The sequence below is a fragment of the Lactuca virosa genome, chromosome 7 (assembly GCF_052849685.1).
Source record: "Lactuca virosa cultivar CGN04683 chromosome 7, Lactuca_virosa_CGN04683_v6, whole genome shotgun sequence".
NCBI lineage: Eukaryota > Viridiplantae > Streptophyta > Magnoliopsida > Asterales > Asteraceae > Lactuca > Lactuca virosa.
Window position 1 is genome coordinate 9,808,755 of NC_136432.1, and position 18,539 is coordinate 9,827,293.

The 18,539-nt window shown below is 33.4% G+C and overlaps 3 protein-coding genes and 1 pseudogene across 3 annotated transcripts; 2 read left to right on the forward strand and 2 right to left on the reverse strand.

Annotated features, from left to right (window-relative positions):
• Nucleotides 1-10,984: 10,984 nt before the first annotated feature.
• On the reverse strand, nucleotides 10,985-12,061 carry LOC145123614 (uncharacterized). Its single transcript, XM_079058812.1, has 3 exons — nucleotides 11,805-12,061; nucleotides 11,298-11,444; nucleotides 10,985-11,194 (listed from the first exon to the last, which is right to left on the reverse strand). Exons 1-3 carry the CDS (start codon nucleotides 12,012-12,014, stop codon nucleotides 11,051-11,053), a joined length of 501 nt encoding a protein of 166 aa, XP_078914938.1. The 5' UTR covers nucleotides 12,015-12,061; the 3' UTR covers nucleotides 10,985-11,050.
• A 290-nt stretch (nucleotides 12,062-12,351) lies between these two features.
• LOC145126390 (uncharacterized) lies at nucleotides 12,352-14,380 on the reverse strand. The gene is made up of 2 exons (XM_079061767.1): nucleotides 12,985-14,380; nucleotides 12,352-12,791 (listed from the first exon to the last, which is right to left on the reverse strand). The coding sequence occupies exons 1-2, from the start codon at nucleotides 14,378-14,380 to the stop codon at nucleotides 12,352-12,354; spliced, it is 1,836 nt and encodes a 611-aa protein (XP_078917893.1).
• A 1,945-nt stretch (nucleotides 14,381-16,325) lies between these two features.
• LOC145126391 (umecyanin pseudogene) lies at nucleotides 16,326-16,748 on the forward strand (annotated as a pseudogene).
• Nucleotides 16,749-17,238: 490 nt separating this feature from the next.
• Nucleotides 17,239-18,488, forward strand: LOC145126047 (elicitor-responsive protein 3-like). Its single transcript, XM_079061445.1, has 5 exons — nucleotides 17,239-17,368; nucleotides 17,473-17,538; nucleotides 17,631-17,760; nucleotides 18,029-18,143; nucleotides 18,245-18,488. Exons 1-5 carry the CDS (start codon nucleotides 17,302-17,304, stop codon nucleotides 18,308-18,310), a joined length of 444 nt encoding a protein of 147 aa, XP_078917571.1. The 5' UTR covers nucleotides 17,239-17,301; the 3' UTR covers nucleotides 18,311-18,488.
• The last annotated feature ends 51 nt before the right edge of the window (nucleotides 18,489-18,539 follow it).

Sequence of the window (18,539 nt, forward strand, 5' to 3'; positions counted from 1 at the left end):
ACTACGTTCTAGTGCTCCGTCCTTGGATTGATAATATGCTGAGTGTAATGTGTAACATACATCATGCTCCCAGTTGCACTTGTATATTCCAGTTGAGCTACTGCTCGACCATAGTTCATGTTTAATTTCACACTTGAATCAAAATGAGTGTTGAATTCGTTAATATTCAAATGTTGACATTTTGTCAGAAGTTACTCTATAAAATGATATTGACTCGAATAAATCTGAGTACTTGTCATTTTCAACTTGATACCAAGAACTGTATCAACTTCTCCAAGATTTTTCATCTTAAAGTTCAAGAATATGAATTTATTCTTCTCAAAAATACCTTCCAGGTGAGTACCAATGATCAAAATATCATTGAAATAAAGACATATAATAATTGTGAATTTGGATGTGCATTTGGAATAAATACACCTTTCATTTCTATTATATTGAAATCTAAAAGCAGTCACAATGGTGTTGTCACACCCCGATCCTTGTCGGAATCGATCAAGGCGTGATATATTGTTCAAAGTCTCATGACAACTATGTTATAATATGATTAGATTCAATTAAGTACTAAGTATGCAAACAAGATCCACCACATACAAATACAAATCCAAATACGAACAACATTTATTACATCAAATTTAAACAGTCTTGTGGATTTCTAAGGCACAACCTATTTTTCATCAACTTCATTCTTCAAATCTGCATCATGGGTAAAAACAAGTCAACTACGAGAGTTGGTGAGTAATCTAATTTTAGTAGAGAAAATTGTGAAGTTGAAACATTTATAATTTGAAATTTGTTTTCTTTTGAAGTCGGCAAACAATTGTATTTGAGATAACGGTTTATAAATCAAAAATTGATTAACAAATGATAACAACAACAATAAGTCCTCACCCTATATATACATATGTATATATATATATATATATAAATATATATAGGATGGAGCATCTAATCATCATACACACTCAACCACGTGCGATCAATCACCTTAGCGTCCCAAGGCGGGGTGGTCAACCCAATAGCGCTATTATTGTCCATAACGTACCTCAAGAATACGGGCATAGTCATGGAGATTAGACTAAAAATGGTAATGCACTACAAGTACATGTAGCGTAAACAAACAATAGTTATACAATTAATGACTCACGTATAAATGTCCCAACAATGTCTCAATTGTGATAAAACAATAAAATTAAGTTGGAACATATTAGAACCACATGATACACCCCAAAAGTATTGAAAATTATAAAATATGGGGTAGATTACTCACATTAGTCCCAAAACGAAATGCGTGTGTCGTACGATAGACGGTTCGGGTCAAAATGACGTAGAACCTAATATAATTAATAGTTTTGGTTTAGGAACTGCTAAACGAGAATAGAGTACTAATACAAATAATTAGACACACATTCTTATATTAGATGAATTAACAATAATTCATTTTGATTATAATATTAAGGTATTCATTTGTTAAATGAATTTTAAATTGAATTAATTACTTTGCATAATTAATTTATATTTTCAATTTAGGCCAGATTTTAATAATTTCTTATTCAAATAATAACTTGCCCAATTATAATTATTTACAGATTTTAACAATTATTTATATGAAATAATCATTAAAATGCATTTTTACATGCTTAAATACTTAGGAAAATGGTTTTAAATAGTACACAGTATTGAAAAATTATGAAATTATTAGGAAATCATTATTTCATACAATATTAATTACTGTAAAATTTTTATATTTTTCTGAACTGTTTTAGTATTTATTTAATACTTTAATGATTAAACAACAACAAAATTCGGGAAAAATAATAAATGATTCCCAGAAATTCTGTAAAATTAACCATAGTTTTATAACATGATATAGAGCCCAGTGTATAAGTTTCGGATATTTGTGACTATGGGAAGTATTTTTTATATATTTCATTATTAATTAATCAGTAAAATCATAAATAATAGTAAACAGTAATATAAATGCATAAAACTTCATAAATTATGTTTAATCAATATATTGGTCATCCCAGAATTTTCTCAGAATTTATTGAATGCAAAAAGTATTTTATGTGAATTATTGCCCTACTTTATTGCAATAATTATAGTAATTCAATAAAAATAAGTTATTTTCTGAAAATTTCCAGAACTTCTTATTTTATTGATGGGATTCTGAGAAAAATCAGGTTTATGCATAACATGATTTTTAGATATTTTGGTGGATTTAATTTGTTTCTTGTATGAATTTGAAACTTTTAACAACATACCTTGATGAATGCTTCAAGAGGGATGAAGATTTGAGTATAATAGATTGTTCTTGGCTGGAATATGAGTATTTCTTGGATGAATTTCGAGATTGAGAGTGAGAGAAAGAATAGAGAAGGTTTAAGTGGTGAAAAGAATAATGTGTTGGGAGAAAAAGGAAAGGAAAGTGGATGGGAGGTGTGAGTGGGAGACCATGAGAATAATCTTTTTGCTTTTGGTGGTCTTCATAATTTCCCACTAACACAAGCATCTTTTACATAATTAATATAAGAGTTTTATAAAATTTAATGTAAAGTTTATAAAAATAGAGTTTTATAAAATTTAATGTAAAGTTTATAAAAATGGAGTTTTATAAAAGATGAGTTATTATTTGATTATAACAATCTACTTTGATTTGAAGTTTAATTATAGCATTCAAGTTTGATTCTTTTAAATTTAATTAGAGCATTATACTTTGATTTGATTTTAATATGGTATCATAATTTAATTTGATTATAGTTATAACGTTGTACTATACTATGTTGCTATTAACGTCAATTTATATCGTAGTGTATGAGTTTTGATCCTATTAGCGTCAAGTAATCTTGAGTAGGGTTTGAATGAGATTGAGAGAGGTTTCGTTTGTGATCTTTTTGAGTGTCCGGCTTCGCAACGCAAGGTCCATAGACCCCATTAAGCCATGATTTAGTGTCCTACACAATCCCGATGATTGTGCAATAATGTTTTATCGCTTTGGTTCGTTGTTTAGCACTGTTAAGGCTAAGGAATATCAAACACATGAACTTTCCAAATGATGTTTTCTCATTAAAATAGCGAATTGTACAGTGATTACATAACGTAAACCCTAACATACAAGGGTTAATGGAGTTGACCGGTTTAACTTGTTGACTTTGTTTGACTTTGACTTGACCGAAATTTGATGGTTGTCACAGGTGTCAGATCTCCCATGCCAAATGTTTGGGAGCTTGCTTCAAACCGTACAGAGATTTAATAAGTCTACACACTTTATTTTTTCTATCCAGGAAACTTGTAAACATTAGCATTAACTGGGTAGAAGACCCATTTTACAAACATTTACCGTTAAATAAAAATCAAGGATGGTTTTTTGTTAACAGGGTCAGATTTTATGGACTTTTCGGAGATTTTCTAAAATACTATTAAGTATAAAGGTCAAAATTGACAAAAATTATAAAAGAAGTAAATGGTTTGAGTAATTACATAAAAACCTTTATGTTTATCAAAAATAACAGTTTTACTCTAACATCACTTTTATATACGTAGATGCTTGACTTTTGTTAGGTTTTTGCCATAAATAATAAATGACATTTAGTCAGTTTTACATCCTCTATTTATTTACCATGCGACGTGTGACATCCCCATTTTCATGGACCGAAAAGACTTTTTCTTTATGCTTATTTTGAAGCAGAGTATTCTTTATAAATGTGGAATTTGTCCCATAAAAAGTATTTCCGAATAAATATTTTTCATTGATTATTAAAAACTTGGGATGCCATAACTGATATAAGAAACATAAGCATAAACATAGTCATTATAGGCATTACAACATCTTATTATACTATTGGCCTACATCTCTTTGAATTCCTCATCAGATCCAAACATCACTATCCATGTACCTTTGTATCGCTATCTGTGATATAAAGAAACTGAGTGGGTCAGGCTGGGAAACCCGGTGAGTACATAGGGTTTTTAACCCACAATAATTGTAACACCAAGTTCCGGTATGCCCCTCTTAAAAGTTTTATTATTTACGTTTTGGATTTTTGGTGGCCACGACGTGGCCATGGCCAGAGATTACGTGGAGGTTAAGTGGGCACCACAGCATGACATCCATTTAATGAGAGACCCTAATTTATGTGGTTTTTGCCCCTATTTATGGGATGTGATGGCTAGGGTTTGCACACCCTCAGCCTCCATAACTTCCTTTCCTCCCCCATTGAGACCCTAGCCTCCATTGTTCAAGTTCTTGAGCTTTTTGGGTGATTTCTAGCCTAGAAGAAGAATAGAAGGAGTTTTAGTGCATCATCTCAGCTTTCAAGCCTCATCATCATCTTCTTTCACACTCTCTGGGCCTTTGTGAGTATTCAATCTCCATGCTTTATGATCCTATGTGCTTAGATCTAGGTTTTCATGTGCTTTTCTTCATGTTTAGGCTAGTTGGAGTGTTGGGGTTCCATAAAGTCGCCAACTTTATGGATCCCCAGAGTCCCTTTGTAGTCAAAAGTGATGGATCAAAAGTGTGGTAGAGTTTTGAACTCTTGCATGAGATCTTGACCCCATTTTACACCATTTTGACCTAGCTTGAATTCAAGACATGCATTGGAAATGCATGTCTATAAAGCTATGATTTTTATGACCTTTTAGGAGTATGGAAGCCTTCTGGAAAGTATGGATGGGTGAGGAAAAGGATTAAGAGCTTAATGGATTAAGCTGGTATGGGAAGTTCCCACGACGTGGAGGTTTGGTCCCCACGCTGTGGCGTTTGTCAGATTCTCTCCTATTTTGTCTTATAGTACCCACGATGTGGCATAAACTTGTCCACGTCGTGGCGGCTAGTTATGTGACTTTGATCGTTGACTGTTGACTTTTGACAAAGTTTAACTTTTGGTCAAATTTAGGGTTTAGGGATGTTGTTTGAGATTTGGTCTTTGTTTATTATATAGGTGACATGTAGTGCTAGTTATTAGATCCGTGATCAGTGTTGGTATCCTTTAGACTGCAAGGTGAGTTTTCTCACTATACTTTGTATTGTAGGATGTGTCCTTGTGTGTAGGATGTTTTTATATTGTAGTGATCTGTTAGATTGGTAGATCTATATGATTACATGTTTTGATGGTTATTCATTATCTGTTTGCATATGTCGATATAGTGCGGTTGGGATGAGGCGGTATGACTTTGTGTTGTAGGCCAACAAACCTTGGGCAATCCATGCATGCGTTGTGTGTCGGGGGCAATCCAGTATGAGGACTGTGGGCTCGGGAGCAATCCAGTCTGTTGAATGTGGGCACGGGGGAAATTCAGTGGTATACTATGGGCTGGTGCACATGCATTGTACATGTATTGTCGTGTACGGTATATTGGGGGAACTCACTAAGCTTTGGCTTACAGTTGTTGATTTCATTGTTTTCAGGTACTTCTGATGATCGGGCCAAGGCGAAGGCATGATTGCACACATCCTCCTAGTATTTTATGTTCGAGAGATTGTTGATACTCCGATTTTCCATGGATTTGATTTGAAAACAATGGGTGATTATCTTATGGTTTTATAAAAATGTTTTATTAAAAATGAAATTTTTTGTCATTTTTGTTGGGATGTTAAAATAACATAATTAATTTGTTTAATTATCTATTTCACATCGAACAATTAACCCGGTTAACGATCCCCATTTTCTTATATATTCATCTTCAAGGGCCTATCCTAAGCATCATCGCGAACATCGAGTAGACAATACTGCTTCGAGGATTCCTCTGCAATACATGTCAGTAAGGAATATAGTACATCGTATGAACACGTAGTTCATCACCTACAGGTTGTGAGCTTGCCTGTGTTCCACTGCACTATCTAGAATAGTATGTGGTCGTCATCTATACTCTGTTACATGACTTCATCGTTAGTACAATAGTACTATAAAAGTCATGGCATCCTATCATCATTTTCATCTCTCATCTTATTTATAAAAGTCATGGCATCCTACATCATTTTGATCTCTCATTACCCTTTACTACCCAATATATTATAAGTACAGAAATACATATATGGTTAATATTAGATAAAAATCAACTCATGTTGTTTCATCTAATACAGAACATCCTAGTCACAATTAATAAGCGCATATAGCATTTAATTATCTAAATACTTCATATCTATGTGTAAGATGAAAGTAACTATGCACTCACTTGTTAAAAGTGGACGACTTGTGATTTGGGCAGAGCTTCTCCTAACAACTTATCTTTTCCTTTTAAAAGACCTAGGTACGAATATCACTAAGTCTTAGTCTTATATTCATGGTGACTAATGATAGTCTAGATTCCTCACTAATCTCAATGTCTACATCAAGATCTACCAAGTAAGGTTAACCAGGTAAGATCATATCGGAGGTAAGGTCCGTTTGGTATACAGAGTATACTGTTTTGGAAATCTCACTGTAAAACACCTCTTTAGATCTAGCCTATACATCAACCCCCTCATCTTCTTCCCAATTCCCACAAATTCAAGTTATAGATCAATCGATATTATGACTTGTAATCACTGATAAATCTTATTTATAGATTCATAATAATGACTATGAATATAAATACAAGTTACACTTGAAACATGATATGTGCAACTTAACTTACAAGATTTATAGCGAAAACCGAGAAATTCATCGGAAAGAAATCCGACCCGAAAGCTCCTCTTCGTCGGGCTCCTAGATACCTTAGAGCCTCGCTAAAGTGTTCCAATTATTTAGTAAAATCGGATTTGTGGGGTGGGAGGGCTCCAAGAGTTCTGTAGTGAAATGTGAGGAAAGAATGAACAAATTCGACACTTATTTATAGAGTTTAGAGGGGGCGCGTCACGCACCCTTTTGAGGTGCACCGCGCCTATGGGTAACGCGGTTCCATCTGCTTTTCGCCACGTGTCATGCGTTGGTTCATCCACATCTGCCTCTTCTAGAAGCTGTCACGTGTCTTAATCTCGTGGTGCCACGTCACCTTGTCTCGCAGAGAATGAAACAACATAACATGGCCATGTGGCGCCTCCAACTGCTGCCACACCATCAGGCTAAGTAATTTTCGCAGATCTTGGACGGCCATAACTTCGCATACGAGCTCCGTTTTCGACGTTCTTTATATCCCAAAATCCTCTCGATGAGCTCTACAACTTTCCTTTAGATCACAACACCTAATTCTTACTCCATTTTAAATTCATAATTTAATAGAGATTAGACTATTAAAGTTCGTGAGAAAATCATAACTATTTCATACGAACTTCGTTCTTGACTGTCTTTATATCAACAAGTTCATATTTACGAGATCTTCAACTCTCGTTTAGATTGTTTTGGCTAACACTCAACCGATTTAAATTTCGATTTATGTGTCAAACACTGCTATAGTGAAACTTTGAAAAACCATAACTTCCTCATACGAAGTCAGATTTAGGCGTTCTTGTTGGATTGGATGTCTAAGCCCATAACTATTATTGGTATGTACTCGACCCGAGAGTAGCATGGTCCATTTGGGTTGCATATCATCAGGACAATTTGTTAGGATGGACTTTTGAGAAGAGGTTATATATGATTTATTAATATATTAAAAGTTCTAATATATTAATATGAAATCATATGATTTAATTAGTATTGATCAAGAATTAGTTTGGAATTAATTTAGTGATCAAAAGAGACTAATTAAATCTATGGGGACTAGTTATGGTAATTGGTTATATTTATATGTGTTGGGCTTATGATCCATATTGGACTAAGTTTATGTATGGATACATAAATAGTTGGGCCACATGAACCATGGATCATAAAACCCATGGGTATGGATTTGGGTTTTACCCATGACCTTTGGAATCCTACATATAAATATGTTACTTCATGATCAATTTCGTGGGCTTCTATTCTTAGAGAAAGATGGACGATTTTGGTGCATGTAATTCTCTCTCAAAATGTCATCCTTTGTCCTAGATGTGTTGTGATTCCATTTGAGGTGCAACACTTGGGGCACTAAGTTCTTAAAGGCCAAAGTCTTTCTAGCAACATCAACAACATCAAGAGGTATGTCTAAAACTTGTTTTATTATACATATGTTATTTGCATGCTGGTTATAGGCTTAATGCTTTGGAAACACTATTACATGTATAATTACAGAAAACATAGATCCAAGACATTTAGGGTTGTATGTTCACCATAGGATGTTGTAGTATACAAAACCCAACGTTTTCGCTTTTACGATTACTACAACTTTCATTTCGCTTACTTAGGCTAATAAGCAACATATCACCGATTCACTTTTTATGACACGCATAACTGTGTTGGGTTGATCGTGAAATTTCGAAGAAGCATAACTTCTTCATATGAAGTTGGATTTAAGCGCTCCTTATATCCACAAGATATTAATTACGATACATCTTTAACTAAGATTATTTACTATATCTTAAATGTCTAGCCCGGAATTGCATGCGTTACACCACGTGGCTGTCATTTTTGTAGCTGACTGAGCTTAACAGCTGGCGTGGTATTCCACCCTCTCACATTGACCCTTTATCTTCTCTATCATTCTTCTTATTCCACATCTATCTTTCTTAGTTGCATAATCAAACATCATTGTCGCCATCAATCTCCTCATCGAAGATCTTCAATTTATTCAGTTCTTCCCTTTTCTCCCCCTTATTCTTCCTTTCTCATTCGGAAGGATCTAAGATGCCATAAAGCAGGTTTCAGAAGGATTCAAAAAGAAGGTTTCAGTGACGTTTTTAGATGGAAAGCTCTTTTAATCCTAGATAAAACACTCATCCTTCGTATTTGACTTTTCTCCTTGTACTCATTTGATGGTGATTCGAAGCATAAACGATAACCACTTAATATATTAAAAACTCAAAACAAAATACATTTCTAAACCTCCAAAGCCAACAAAAACTTTATGTGGACATGTCATATTCTATAAATGTGCTTTTTAATCTTTGGTTTGATTATTTATAAATAGAAGTTAAGCTATAACTTATTGGTTCTTTATTACAATGACACCGATAAAACCCTTAGGATTCCTTCAGCCATTAATCTTCATAGAAGGGGAATTAACAGTGTGGACAAGAATTGCAGCTACTGTGGTGTTATGGAAGAGACTACCGATCATTTATTATGCGGTTGTCCTGCAGCATGTTCCATAATGGATTGGGTGTTTAGGTGGTGTGGAATTCAATATTCCAACTTCTCATGCGTTTATGAGGTTCTTGACTTTGCTTCCAGTTGGGGAACCTGTTTAAAGAGAAGGAGGATGTTAATTAGCATTTGCTATGTCATGTTTTGGTGTATATAGAGAGTTCGTAATGACAGAGTGTTCAACAACATAAAAACCATTCCAGAGAGAGTGGCGGATATCATTAAATCCACAATATATTTATGGTTTAAACATAGGAGAAAGAAAGGTGTTTGTAACTGAATTAATTGGATTGTTTGCCCTTTCTCTTGCATTTGAAATGGCTGTTTTGTCTTTCTTTTCCTGTTTTGTAACTTTCTTGTTGGTTGCTTGCCTAGCTCCTTGTTAGGTTGGCCCTCTTTTGGATATAATATTTTCCGGTTCCAAAAAAAGGTGTCTTCTTAATTAATAAGAGGAGTTAAGGGTCATTGTTAGGGGATAAAGGTCTCTATTAAAATTTTCATTGTACTAGAATGCAATGAAATGTTGATATATATTCTTCATCGTGTAAGTGAACCTTCAACAGAAAAAACCCCAATATAACCCTTGAAGACTATCCGTAACTAAAACTAAAATTTAGTCCCAAATGTTTGCTAATTATAACACCTTTTAGTTCAAATATTTTGTTTCTTGCAAAGTTTGTCCCCAAAGGCTTCTTGGTTAACGAGAAGAGTTAAGGGTCATTATTATGGGAGAAACATCATTATTATGTTTTTCTTGGTACTAGAATGCATTAAAACGTTGATATATCTTCCTCATCGTGTAGGTGGACATTCAACAGGTAAAACCACAATATGATCCCTGAAGATCGTTCTTAATCCAAACTAAAATTTGGTCACGGATGTTTGATAATTATAACACCTTTAGTTCAAAGGTTTTGTTTCTTTGTTTGGTAAATATAACACATTTATTTAAGAGGTTTTGTTTCTTGCAAAGACTGTCCCCAATACCAAATTTGCAAAGACTGCCCCTAATGCTAAATTTGCATTGTTCGTCCCATAAGCTAACCGTTGTTATGTTGTCGTTGTTTAACACCCCCAACCCTTGTATGCCTTGCACATGAAGACATTTTGGTCTTTTCACACACTCATTCATCCTTTGTCACATATCACCCCCACCCCCACCCCCACACACATCTTTGTTTGCACGTGGCTATAAAGAAAGCCTTTCTAGTTTCTAGTCATTGTTGTGCCATGTGGTTTTTCCCGCAAGGATTTCCACACAATTATACTTTTGTTTTTTATTGTTCTTTATCGCTTCTTGCGATAATCATTTATAACGCAACCAATTCTTGTTCAAATCGTTGAGCTCAAATGGAGCTTTCATTCTCTGTTCTTGCAAAAGTTTGACTTCAATCTGATCATCACATTGAAATCCATATATTCTCTGGGTGTTTCTCAATTTTTGGGCTTTATCTTGAATTCTCTATGCATTGAAGAACCATCATCAACATCATCTCTTCTTCCATAAGTTTGATCCCAGTCTTATCTTATCTGAATCTAGTACTTCTTTTACCAAAACTTGTGTGTTGAACAAAATGATTGTTTATGCTGAACTTTGAAAACTAGAATGCATCAGCTTAGTATGTATGGTGGTAGGGTACTATTCTTCTACAAAAGAGCATGAAGATGAAACCCGCCACAAGCATTGAAACCATTCACATTGTATTTTTAGTTTATTTAATTGAAAGATGACATTTTAACTGTAATATTTGTTACTTGTATTATATTATAAATTGAGTTACTAGTAGTTCCCGATATATATTAAATTTGATTTTTATGTTTCAATAACTTAAAACACAATAACATGATGAAATAAAACACATAATTGAGATATATATTACAATTAATCTGTAATAATTGTATAATATTCCTCATAGGCTTGCAAGAGGCATGTTATAGAAGGTAGCACGACACAAGTAAGTCAATATTTCCTTATCCTTTAGCTTGAACTCTATAGCAACTACTGTCAGATTCCTTCCACTCCTCACCACAGATGCATCAATCATCACTTCTGCCTGTTCATTCATATACAAACAATTTGCATTTCAATATCATATCAACACTCAATACTCTCGTCTCATGATAATAACAACAGCTTTAATTGGATCAAACACATACTTGGTTCACAGCAGCAGCTAGATAAGAGACGCTCAATTCACCAAGAAAAAGCTCTTTATCTTTGTGGACAACAGTTCTTGCACAAGCTATGGCCACAATCTCTGCTATTGATCCAACTGCTCCTCCATGTAAAGTGTTATAAGCGTTCTGCCAGAAAAAATGAACATGACATTACAGCATCATAAACCCAAATTTCAACACGAGTTTGGAAGTTAATATCACTGTATTAGGTTAAATTCGACTATTCATATGAACTGAATTGATGATTGAGATTCCACCATTATAGAGGAACTAAATCGAGATTTCGACTGAATTTTCGAACTTAATGTCACTCTTTTTAAGTTCAATTCCAACGATCGTGTGACCTCGATCTATAGTTTGACCAAATTCGAATGTACCAAAATAACCACAAATTACAGAAATAAATAGAAACATTGAGGGAGGGAAATAAATCGTTATGAAAGAACTGTAATCACAGAGAGAGAGAGAGAGAGGGAGATAAATTACGCAAACGTATGGTTTGACGGTGAGGATGCAGGTTAGCCGGCCACGATGGATGTGTTGAACTTTAAGCAGGCTCCGGATCAAATCGGGGTGGACTCGCTCGCCTTCATACTTCTCTGGAACTACGGAGCCACCGCCGACGCTCATGAAGAATCCAGTGACCTTTGCGACGGTTTCCGGAGGCATCTCTTTCGATACGACGGTTGCCGCCATTTCCCCCCAAATGATTTGTTGCTCTTTCTTGATCAGATTTGTATCTACCAACCTACGGTGATAATCAGCTCTACTTTTGTTTAATGTGCAATTTCAGTCCTTTAAATTTTAAAGCTATGCTGTGATTGTCCCTATATAAAATATGCTTAACATAATTGGATGTTTGTCAGGGCCGACCCTTAGATTTTGGAGACCCTGTGCGATTTAACAAAAATAGGCCCTAAATTTTGAAAGATCTCAAAATATAAGCAAAAAAAACTATAAATTTTAATTTTCTACTGCAAATACATAAAATTAAATTTTCATTCAAAATAATACACAAAAAAGACATTGGCTTCTACTTGAAAAGAGCTATCCTTCTAATATTTGTTGAAATAAATTTTTCGATAATATCTTCATAAGTAACTTTATCCAACATGTTACGCTCAATCGTCATCAAAGCCAATCCATTAAGTCGTTCTTGAGTCATTGTAGATCGTAAGTAGGACTTCAAAATCTTCAATTTTGAAAAACTCCGTTCTGCAGATGTAACAGTAACAGGAATAGTCAACATAATTCTATATGCAATAGATGTAATAGGAAAACAATCAACACGTTTTAAAAAATTTAGAATATCAATTGCTGTCATTTTTTCTGTAGGCAAGAGATGTAAAAGTAATTTTAATTCAACATATAAGTCATTTCCATCAATATCCGATTGTTCATCTTTCTTGAGTGAAGTTTCAAGAGACTTACAACAAGACTTTAATGTAATATCATCTAATGAAAGCAATTTTTCTGAATTAAACAAAAAACCAAATATTTTATCATATTGTTGATATTGTTCAAACCTTGTAGTTAAAGAAATAATTGATTTATCAACAATATAAATAAAATATTTAACTCTAAATTTCTCTTGCACGGATTGTGAAGCAATACAAGAAGTATCATTTGAAATTTCATCAAAATGTTTTTTTTATTTTAGGTTCACGTTTCTTAGGAAATATTGGATCAATGCCCATTTTCAAGGCAATATCTTTTGCAGTTTCTAAAGCATTTAAAAACTCATTTTCTCTATATTCCTTAAAAAACAAAATCAACCCCTTTATTTTTTCCATAGCAACATCAATAAGCATATCTTTTGATTGCAATTGTTTGCTAACTAAATTAACAATATTTAACATTTCATACCAAATTACTAATGTCAATATAAACTCAAAGTTACCAAGTTCATTTTTTGCTAAGGATTTAGCTTCACTTGTTATTTTTGGATCATTATCATTTTTGGCAACTTGAAGTAAAGCTTTTTGTATATCAAAAATTTGAAATCTTATAGCTTTAACACTATCAACACGACTCTCCCAACAAGTGGATGACAAAGATTTAGGAGTTAACCCTTTCACATTATCTTTTAAAATTTGCCATCTCTTAGTGGAATTTGCAAAAATTGTATAGATACGTTGTATTGTTCCAAAAAAACTTTCAGCTTTACTACAAGTATTAGCCATATCACATAAAGTTAAGTTCAAACTATGACAACCACAAGGAGTATAAAAAGCTCTAGAATTTATATCTAAATTTTTTTTTTTTGCACTCCTTGATATAATTCTCAACAAAACTTGTCTCCAATGAACTTTTTCTTTTTCTAATTGTTTTTGAGCGGCATTATCAATAGTTTTATTTTTTTGTAATCTTAAACGTAAAGCATACCAAGTATTTATATTTTTAACATGTTCCATACTTGTTTCATGCTCTTTAATTCTAGTGTTAAGATGTATCCAATCACAAAAACCCTCATTTGCTAATTGACCTTTTCCACACCCTTTTCGAAATATTTTACAACAAAAACAAAATTTTTTATCAATTTCTTTAGAATAAACAAGCCAATCTCTATCACATTTTTCCCCATTTGGTAAAGTTTTAGTATAATATGTTGCAGAAAATCTTCTTAAATATTTATCTTTAGGACCTTTTATAATGGATAAATCTCTTTTAGGACCTTTCAATGCTAAAATATTTATCATGTTAGAATCAAGAACATCCCAATTTCTTGGATCAAATATATCAAAAGTGTGAAAATCAACATTATTATCAACATCAACATTAGCATTATCATTAACATCAACATTATCATCAACATCAACATTAGCATTATCATTAATATCAATATTATCATTAACATTATTATTAACATTAGCATCAACATTATCATTATCATCAAGAATAGCTTCATTAACAGTTTGTGTTTCATTTTCCGAAAAGTTTTGTGTTTTTTTTGTTATAAACTTATGCATAGATCCTGCATGAGTTTTATTATCTTCTTCAATTTTTTGTTTTTTCTTACGTTTTTCATATCCAGATGCATATTTTTTTAATCTAGGAGGCATTGCAAATTGTAGAAAAGAAAGAAACGACCTTTTTGTGATTTGTAGATTTCTTCTTGGTTCTAGAATTTCAACACTTCAATTCTTTAAATCAACAAGAAAGCCAGAAAGGGTATCAAAACTGTAAAAAAAACATAATCCAAATCCCAAATCAGCATGATATATTTCAATATCAGAAACCAAAAACAGAAAGGAATTCAGAAACTTGAAATCAAAACATAAATCAGAAATTGCTTGTACCTTCAAAATTTAGAAACTAATTTCCTCACTTCCTTGTTTCTTCTGACTTCTGTCTTACGAATTTAGAATCAGAAAACACCTTCAAAATCATAAACGAATTTAGAAATTTAGAAATTTAGAAATTGTCAAACTGATTAGTGATTGGAAGCAGAATATGAGAAGAAAAAAATCTGATTAGAATTTAGAAATATAAAACTAAGAACTTATTATTAACAATTAACAACTAAGAAATCCATGAAAAAATAAGAACTGCCTTAATTTTACCTACTAATTTCGAATGTCTAAACCTCAGATTGTTGTATGTATCGTTGCTTGTTTCTAATTTCAAAAATCGAAACCTTCTGTCTTCTGATTTCGAAACTTCTGAATATTTGATTTTGAATGAATCGTTGCTTGAAGGAATGAAGGGCTTGAAACCTTGACTTGCAGCTTGCTTCAAAGTTTTGAGAAGAAATAAAGAAGTAAGATTATGTTGATTGCTTGTGGTGATTGGAATCGATGGATAAAACATAAAAGAAGCAATCAAAAGATCAATAATACCGTTGCTCTGTAATGAATGCTCCATGCTTGCAGCGTAATCAGTAAAGAACCCAAACGTTTTTTTTCCCGAAATTTCTTCCAGCTCAGCCGTTCATTCTTGCTTGCGTGCAGTTGAACAAATGAAAAGAATAACCTAGTTTTTTTTGGGCCATTAAATGAGTATACTATACTAAAAATTCTATAAAAAAATTAGGCCCTATACTTTTTTGGGCCCTGTTCATGGGCACTTGGTGCACATGCCATGGGCCGGCCCTGCATCGACACCATACCATTATAAAATATTTACCACTCCATATCACCATATTTTTCTTGTTTATTAATTATTTAAAAAAAATATTTTTTAATTGATTTAAAGACAAGAAAGAGATAAAAAGAGGAATAGAGAGAAAGACATATGATATGGCAAAAGAGACGTTCCCTCATGTGGTGTAGACCACATTTCACCACATTGTGTGGTGTCATGTCAAGACAGAGGTGGTGTGCATATTGTCACCTCATCGCACCCCATGTGGCGTTGCAAATATATTGAATGGTCTAAACAATCAAGCGTGAGGCGTAAATGACAATTTGTGTGTATCATGTATATGTGTCTAACACATATTCAAACGACATGCACGAATAAGCACACTTTAACTGTGTTATACGAAAACACGGATAAACATGACTTTACACGGATTTAATTCATGTCTATATGTTGTGTCGTGTGTTTATACGTGTTTATATGTGTCGTTTGTTCGTATTTAAACAAGTAAATTCGTGTTTAACACGCGTAAGACACGAAACACGGATTTAAAATTTATGTCGACACAATTAAACACAAAACACGAATTTCCAAAACCCATACACGAAAAGCTCGTGTTGTGTATCAAATTGTTGGGTCTTGACGTAATGGCAACACCCATTGGCCTGAATATTAATTTTTTTGGTAATTTAGTGATTATCTTGGTAAGAGTATAATATCTTTACACATGTAATCGTATTCTAAAAATGGTAAGAATTTGATTCATCTCGAAAATCAAACATTACTTACACCAGCATTAAATTTTGCAACAAATACCTGCAACTTTTACATTCCTTTAAATATACCCAAAACTTACTCTCCCATGGCATCAGACAAGCTTTAACATTTTGGGGCAACCTGAGAATACGAACACAAAAACGATCAAAAATGGCTAAACTAAAGTCAATCTTGCTTCTGCTTATGGCGATGGTGGTTGCATCAATGGAGTTCCATCAATCGGCGGCAACAGAGCATGTCGTCGGCGATTCCTTCGGGTGGATCGTGCCACCAACTGATGACTTCTACATTATTTGGTCACTGCACAATGCCTTCACAGTCAATGACGCGCTTATCTTTAATTTCGCCAACGGATCTCATACTGTTGCAGAAGTGACGAAGGAGGCGTATCGGAACTGCGACGCCGGAAACCCTATCTCGCTCCATACCACCAGCCCCGCTAGATTCACCATAAACAACCCTAACAACCATTTTTACATCTGCACCATAGGCCCACATTGCAATTCCCATCAGAAATTAGCGATTAGGGTTGCCCCCACAGCTAACAACTCGTCTGCATTGTTGCCGCATTGATTTTGTATGTGTTCTTGAATTAATATGAGGAAGTTATACTTCGATAATTATACATTTTCATATCGTTTTCCATATGGCGTTGATGATGGATACAATAAAAATATGGATAAAATATGATTCTGTAATGGTGGTGAAGTTAAGAAGAAGATGGCTCCTATATCATTTTTAATAATTATAATAAATTAAATGAAATGAAAAATACAGTGGTCAAATTAGTCATTTTACTCTCAATATAATCAAAACCAGAATAAAGCTCTGTTTTTTGCAAAACCAGACACAGCCAAAGAAAATTTATCATTTTATTTCAATAAATTTCTAAAATCCGACCCTAGCTACACTCCTAGATTTTATGAGGTTTTCCATTTAAAATAGTAAATTGAAATAAATTTATCCTCTCTTTTTTTCACTTCTAAAACCACCGAATATGTCTCACAACCTTCAATAATACAACACACATAAATATATATATTTGAATTTTGAAGCAGTCTTTCATAGAGGAGAAAAACTCCCAAAAAAAAAAAAAAATCGAAATCTTGTTATCTTACCATTAATCATGCCAGAAGGAACGCTTGAAGTTCTTGTCGTTAGCGCCAAAGGCCTGGAGAACACGGATGTCCTATGTAAGCCCTTTCAAATAACAAGTTAATTTAAATTTGCATGTTAATTTATAGGGATCGTTTAATTATAAAAGAAGAGTATATATAAGTTGGTTAATTTGTTGCAGGCAACATGGACCCATATGTTATTATAACGTACAGGAGTCAGGAAAAGAAAAGCAATGTTGCACCAGGCACGTATTTTTTTTATAGGTTTTTGTGATATACCAGAATGAATGTTTAAAAAATATATAAAAAAACATACATATATGTTAATAATGTGTAGGTAAAGGATCTAACCCTGAATGGAACGAGACATTTTTGTTTGATGTTTCGAGTAAAGAGACAGCGGATTTAAAGATCAAAATAATGGATAGCGATACCGGTAATGCAGATGATCTTGTTGGCCATGCTAGGTAAGTTGCATATCTTCTTTCATTTATTTACATATAATAATAATAATAATAAAAACAAGTATAAAATTTAAAGTTTGGGTTTTCTGCACACTCCTAGGGGTTTGAGGTCGAGTGCAAGGCCCTGTTCTATTTTTTTGGGCGAAATTTTGTCCTATTAACATAAGTTAGTTCAGCCTCAGTTCAATGAATGTTAAACGCAGTATAACATGTTATGTCTTGTGTTACAAATTGGACATGAAAAAATGTGTGATGTTGTGAACTTGTTTAGTATCTCGTTGGATGCATTGTTTCATGATGGAGACATCCCAGCAAAATCATATAATGTAATGAAGGACGATGCATACTGTGGAGAGATTAGAGTTGGCCTTAACTTTACAGCCCAGGTTCATGTTGTTCATTACTTGCAGATATTGTAGCATTCACATGAGCAATAATGAACAATTTTTTGTTCTCTATTTTTTTTTTTGTGTGTTCTATGTTTCAGAGAAGTCGAGGTTTTGATCCAACGGATGGGAATATGGGTGGTTGGAAGCAATCAAGCCATGATTGATCATGCAGAAAATTGTGATTGTGGTTGTGATCTTCCATCAGAAATGTAATTTGTTTCATTAATTCAATGTTAAAAACCATATGCAAGTATGTAGGTACAATACAAAAACCATCATGCAAGACATTTTGCTCTTGAATTTTATGTAACTTGTATATTATTATGTTAAAGACAAGTCTATACAGCCTATTGACTTTAGCAAAGTGTTGTCTTGAAAGTTGGAAAGGAAAGA

What these genes read in the sequence shown, in the direction of transcription:
- LOC145123614 (XM_079058812.1), bottom strand. Translation starts at nt 12,014, where the DNA reads ATGGCGGCAACCGTCGTATCGAAAGAGATGCCTCCGGAAACCGTCGCA. An exon ending in CCGTCAAACCATACGTTTGC is followed by an intron (nt 11,445 to 11,804) that starts GTAATTTATCTC and finishes TTTTTCTGGCAG; the next exon opens with AACGCTTATAACACTTTACA. An exon ending in TAGCTGCTGCTGTGAACCAA is followed by an intron (nt 11,195 to 11,297) that starts GTATGTGTTTGA and finishes ATGAATGAACAG; the next exon opens with GCAGAAGTGATGATTGATGC.
- LOC145126390 (XM_079061767.1), bottom strand. Translation starts at nt 14,380, where the DNA reads ATGCCTCCTAGATTAAAAAAATATGCATCTGGATATGAAAAACGTAAG. An exon ending in TCCAATATTTCCTAAGAAAC is followed by an intron (nt 12,792 to 12,984) that starts GTGAACCTAAAA and finishes TGTTTAATTCAG; the next exon opens with AAAAATTGCTTTCATTAGAT.
- LOC145126047 (XM_079061445.1), top strand. Translation starts at nt 17,302, where the DNA reads ATGCCAGAAGGAACGCTTGAAGTTCTTGTCGTTAGCGCCAAAGGCCTG. An exon ending in GGAGAACACGGATGTCCTAT is followed by an intron (nt 17,369 to 17,472) that starts GTAAGCCCTTTC and finishes AATTTGTTGCAG; the next exon opens with GCAACATGGACCCATATGTT. An exon ending in GAAAAGCAATGTTGCACCAG is followed by an intron (nt 17,539 to 17,630) that starts GCACGTATTTTT and finishes AATAATGTGTAG; the next exon opens with GTAAAGGATCTAACCCTGAA.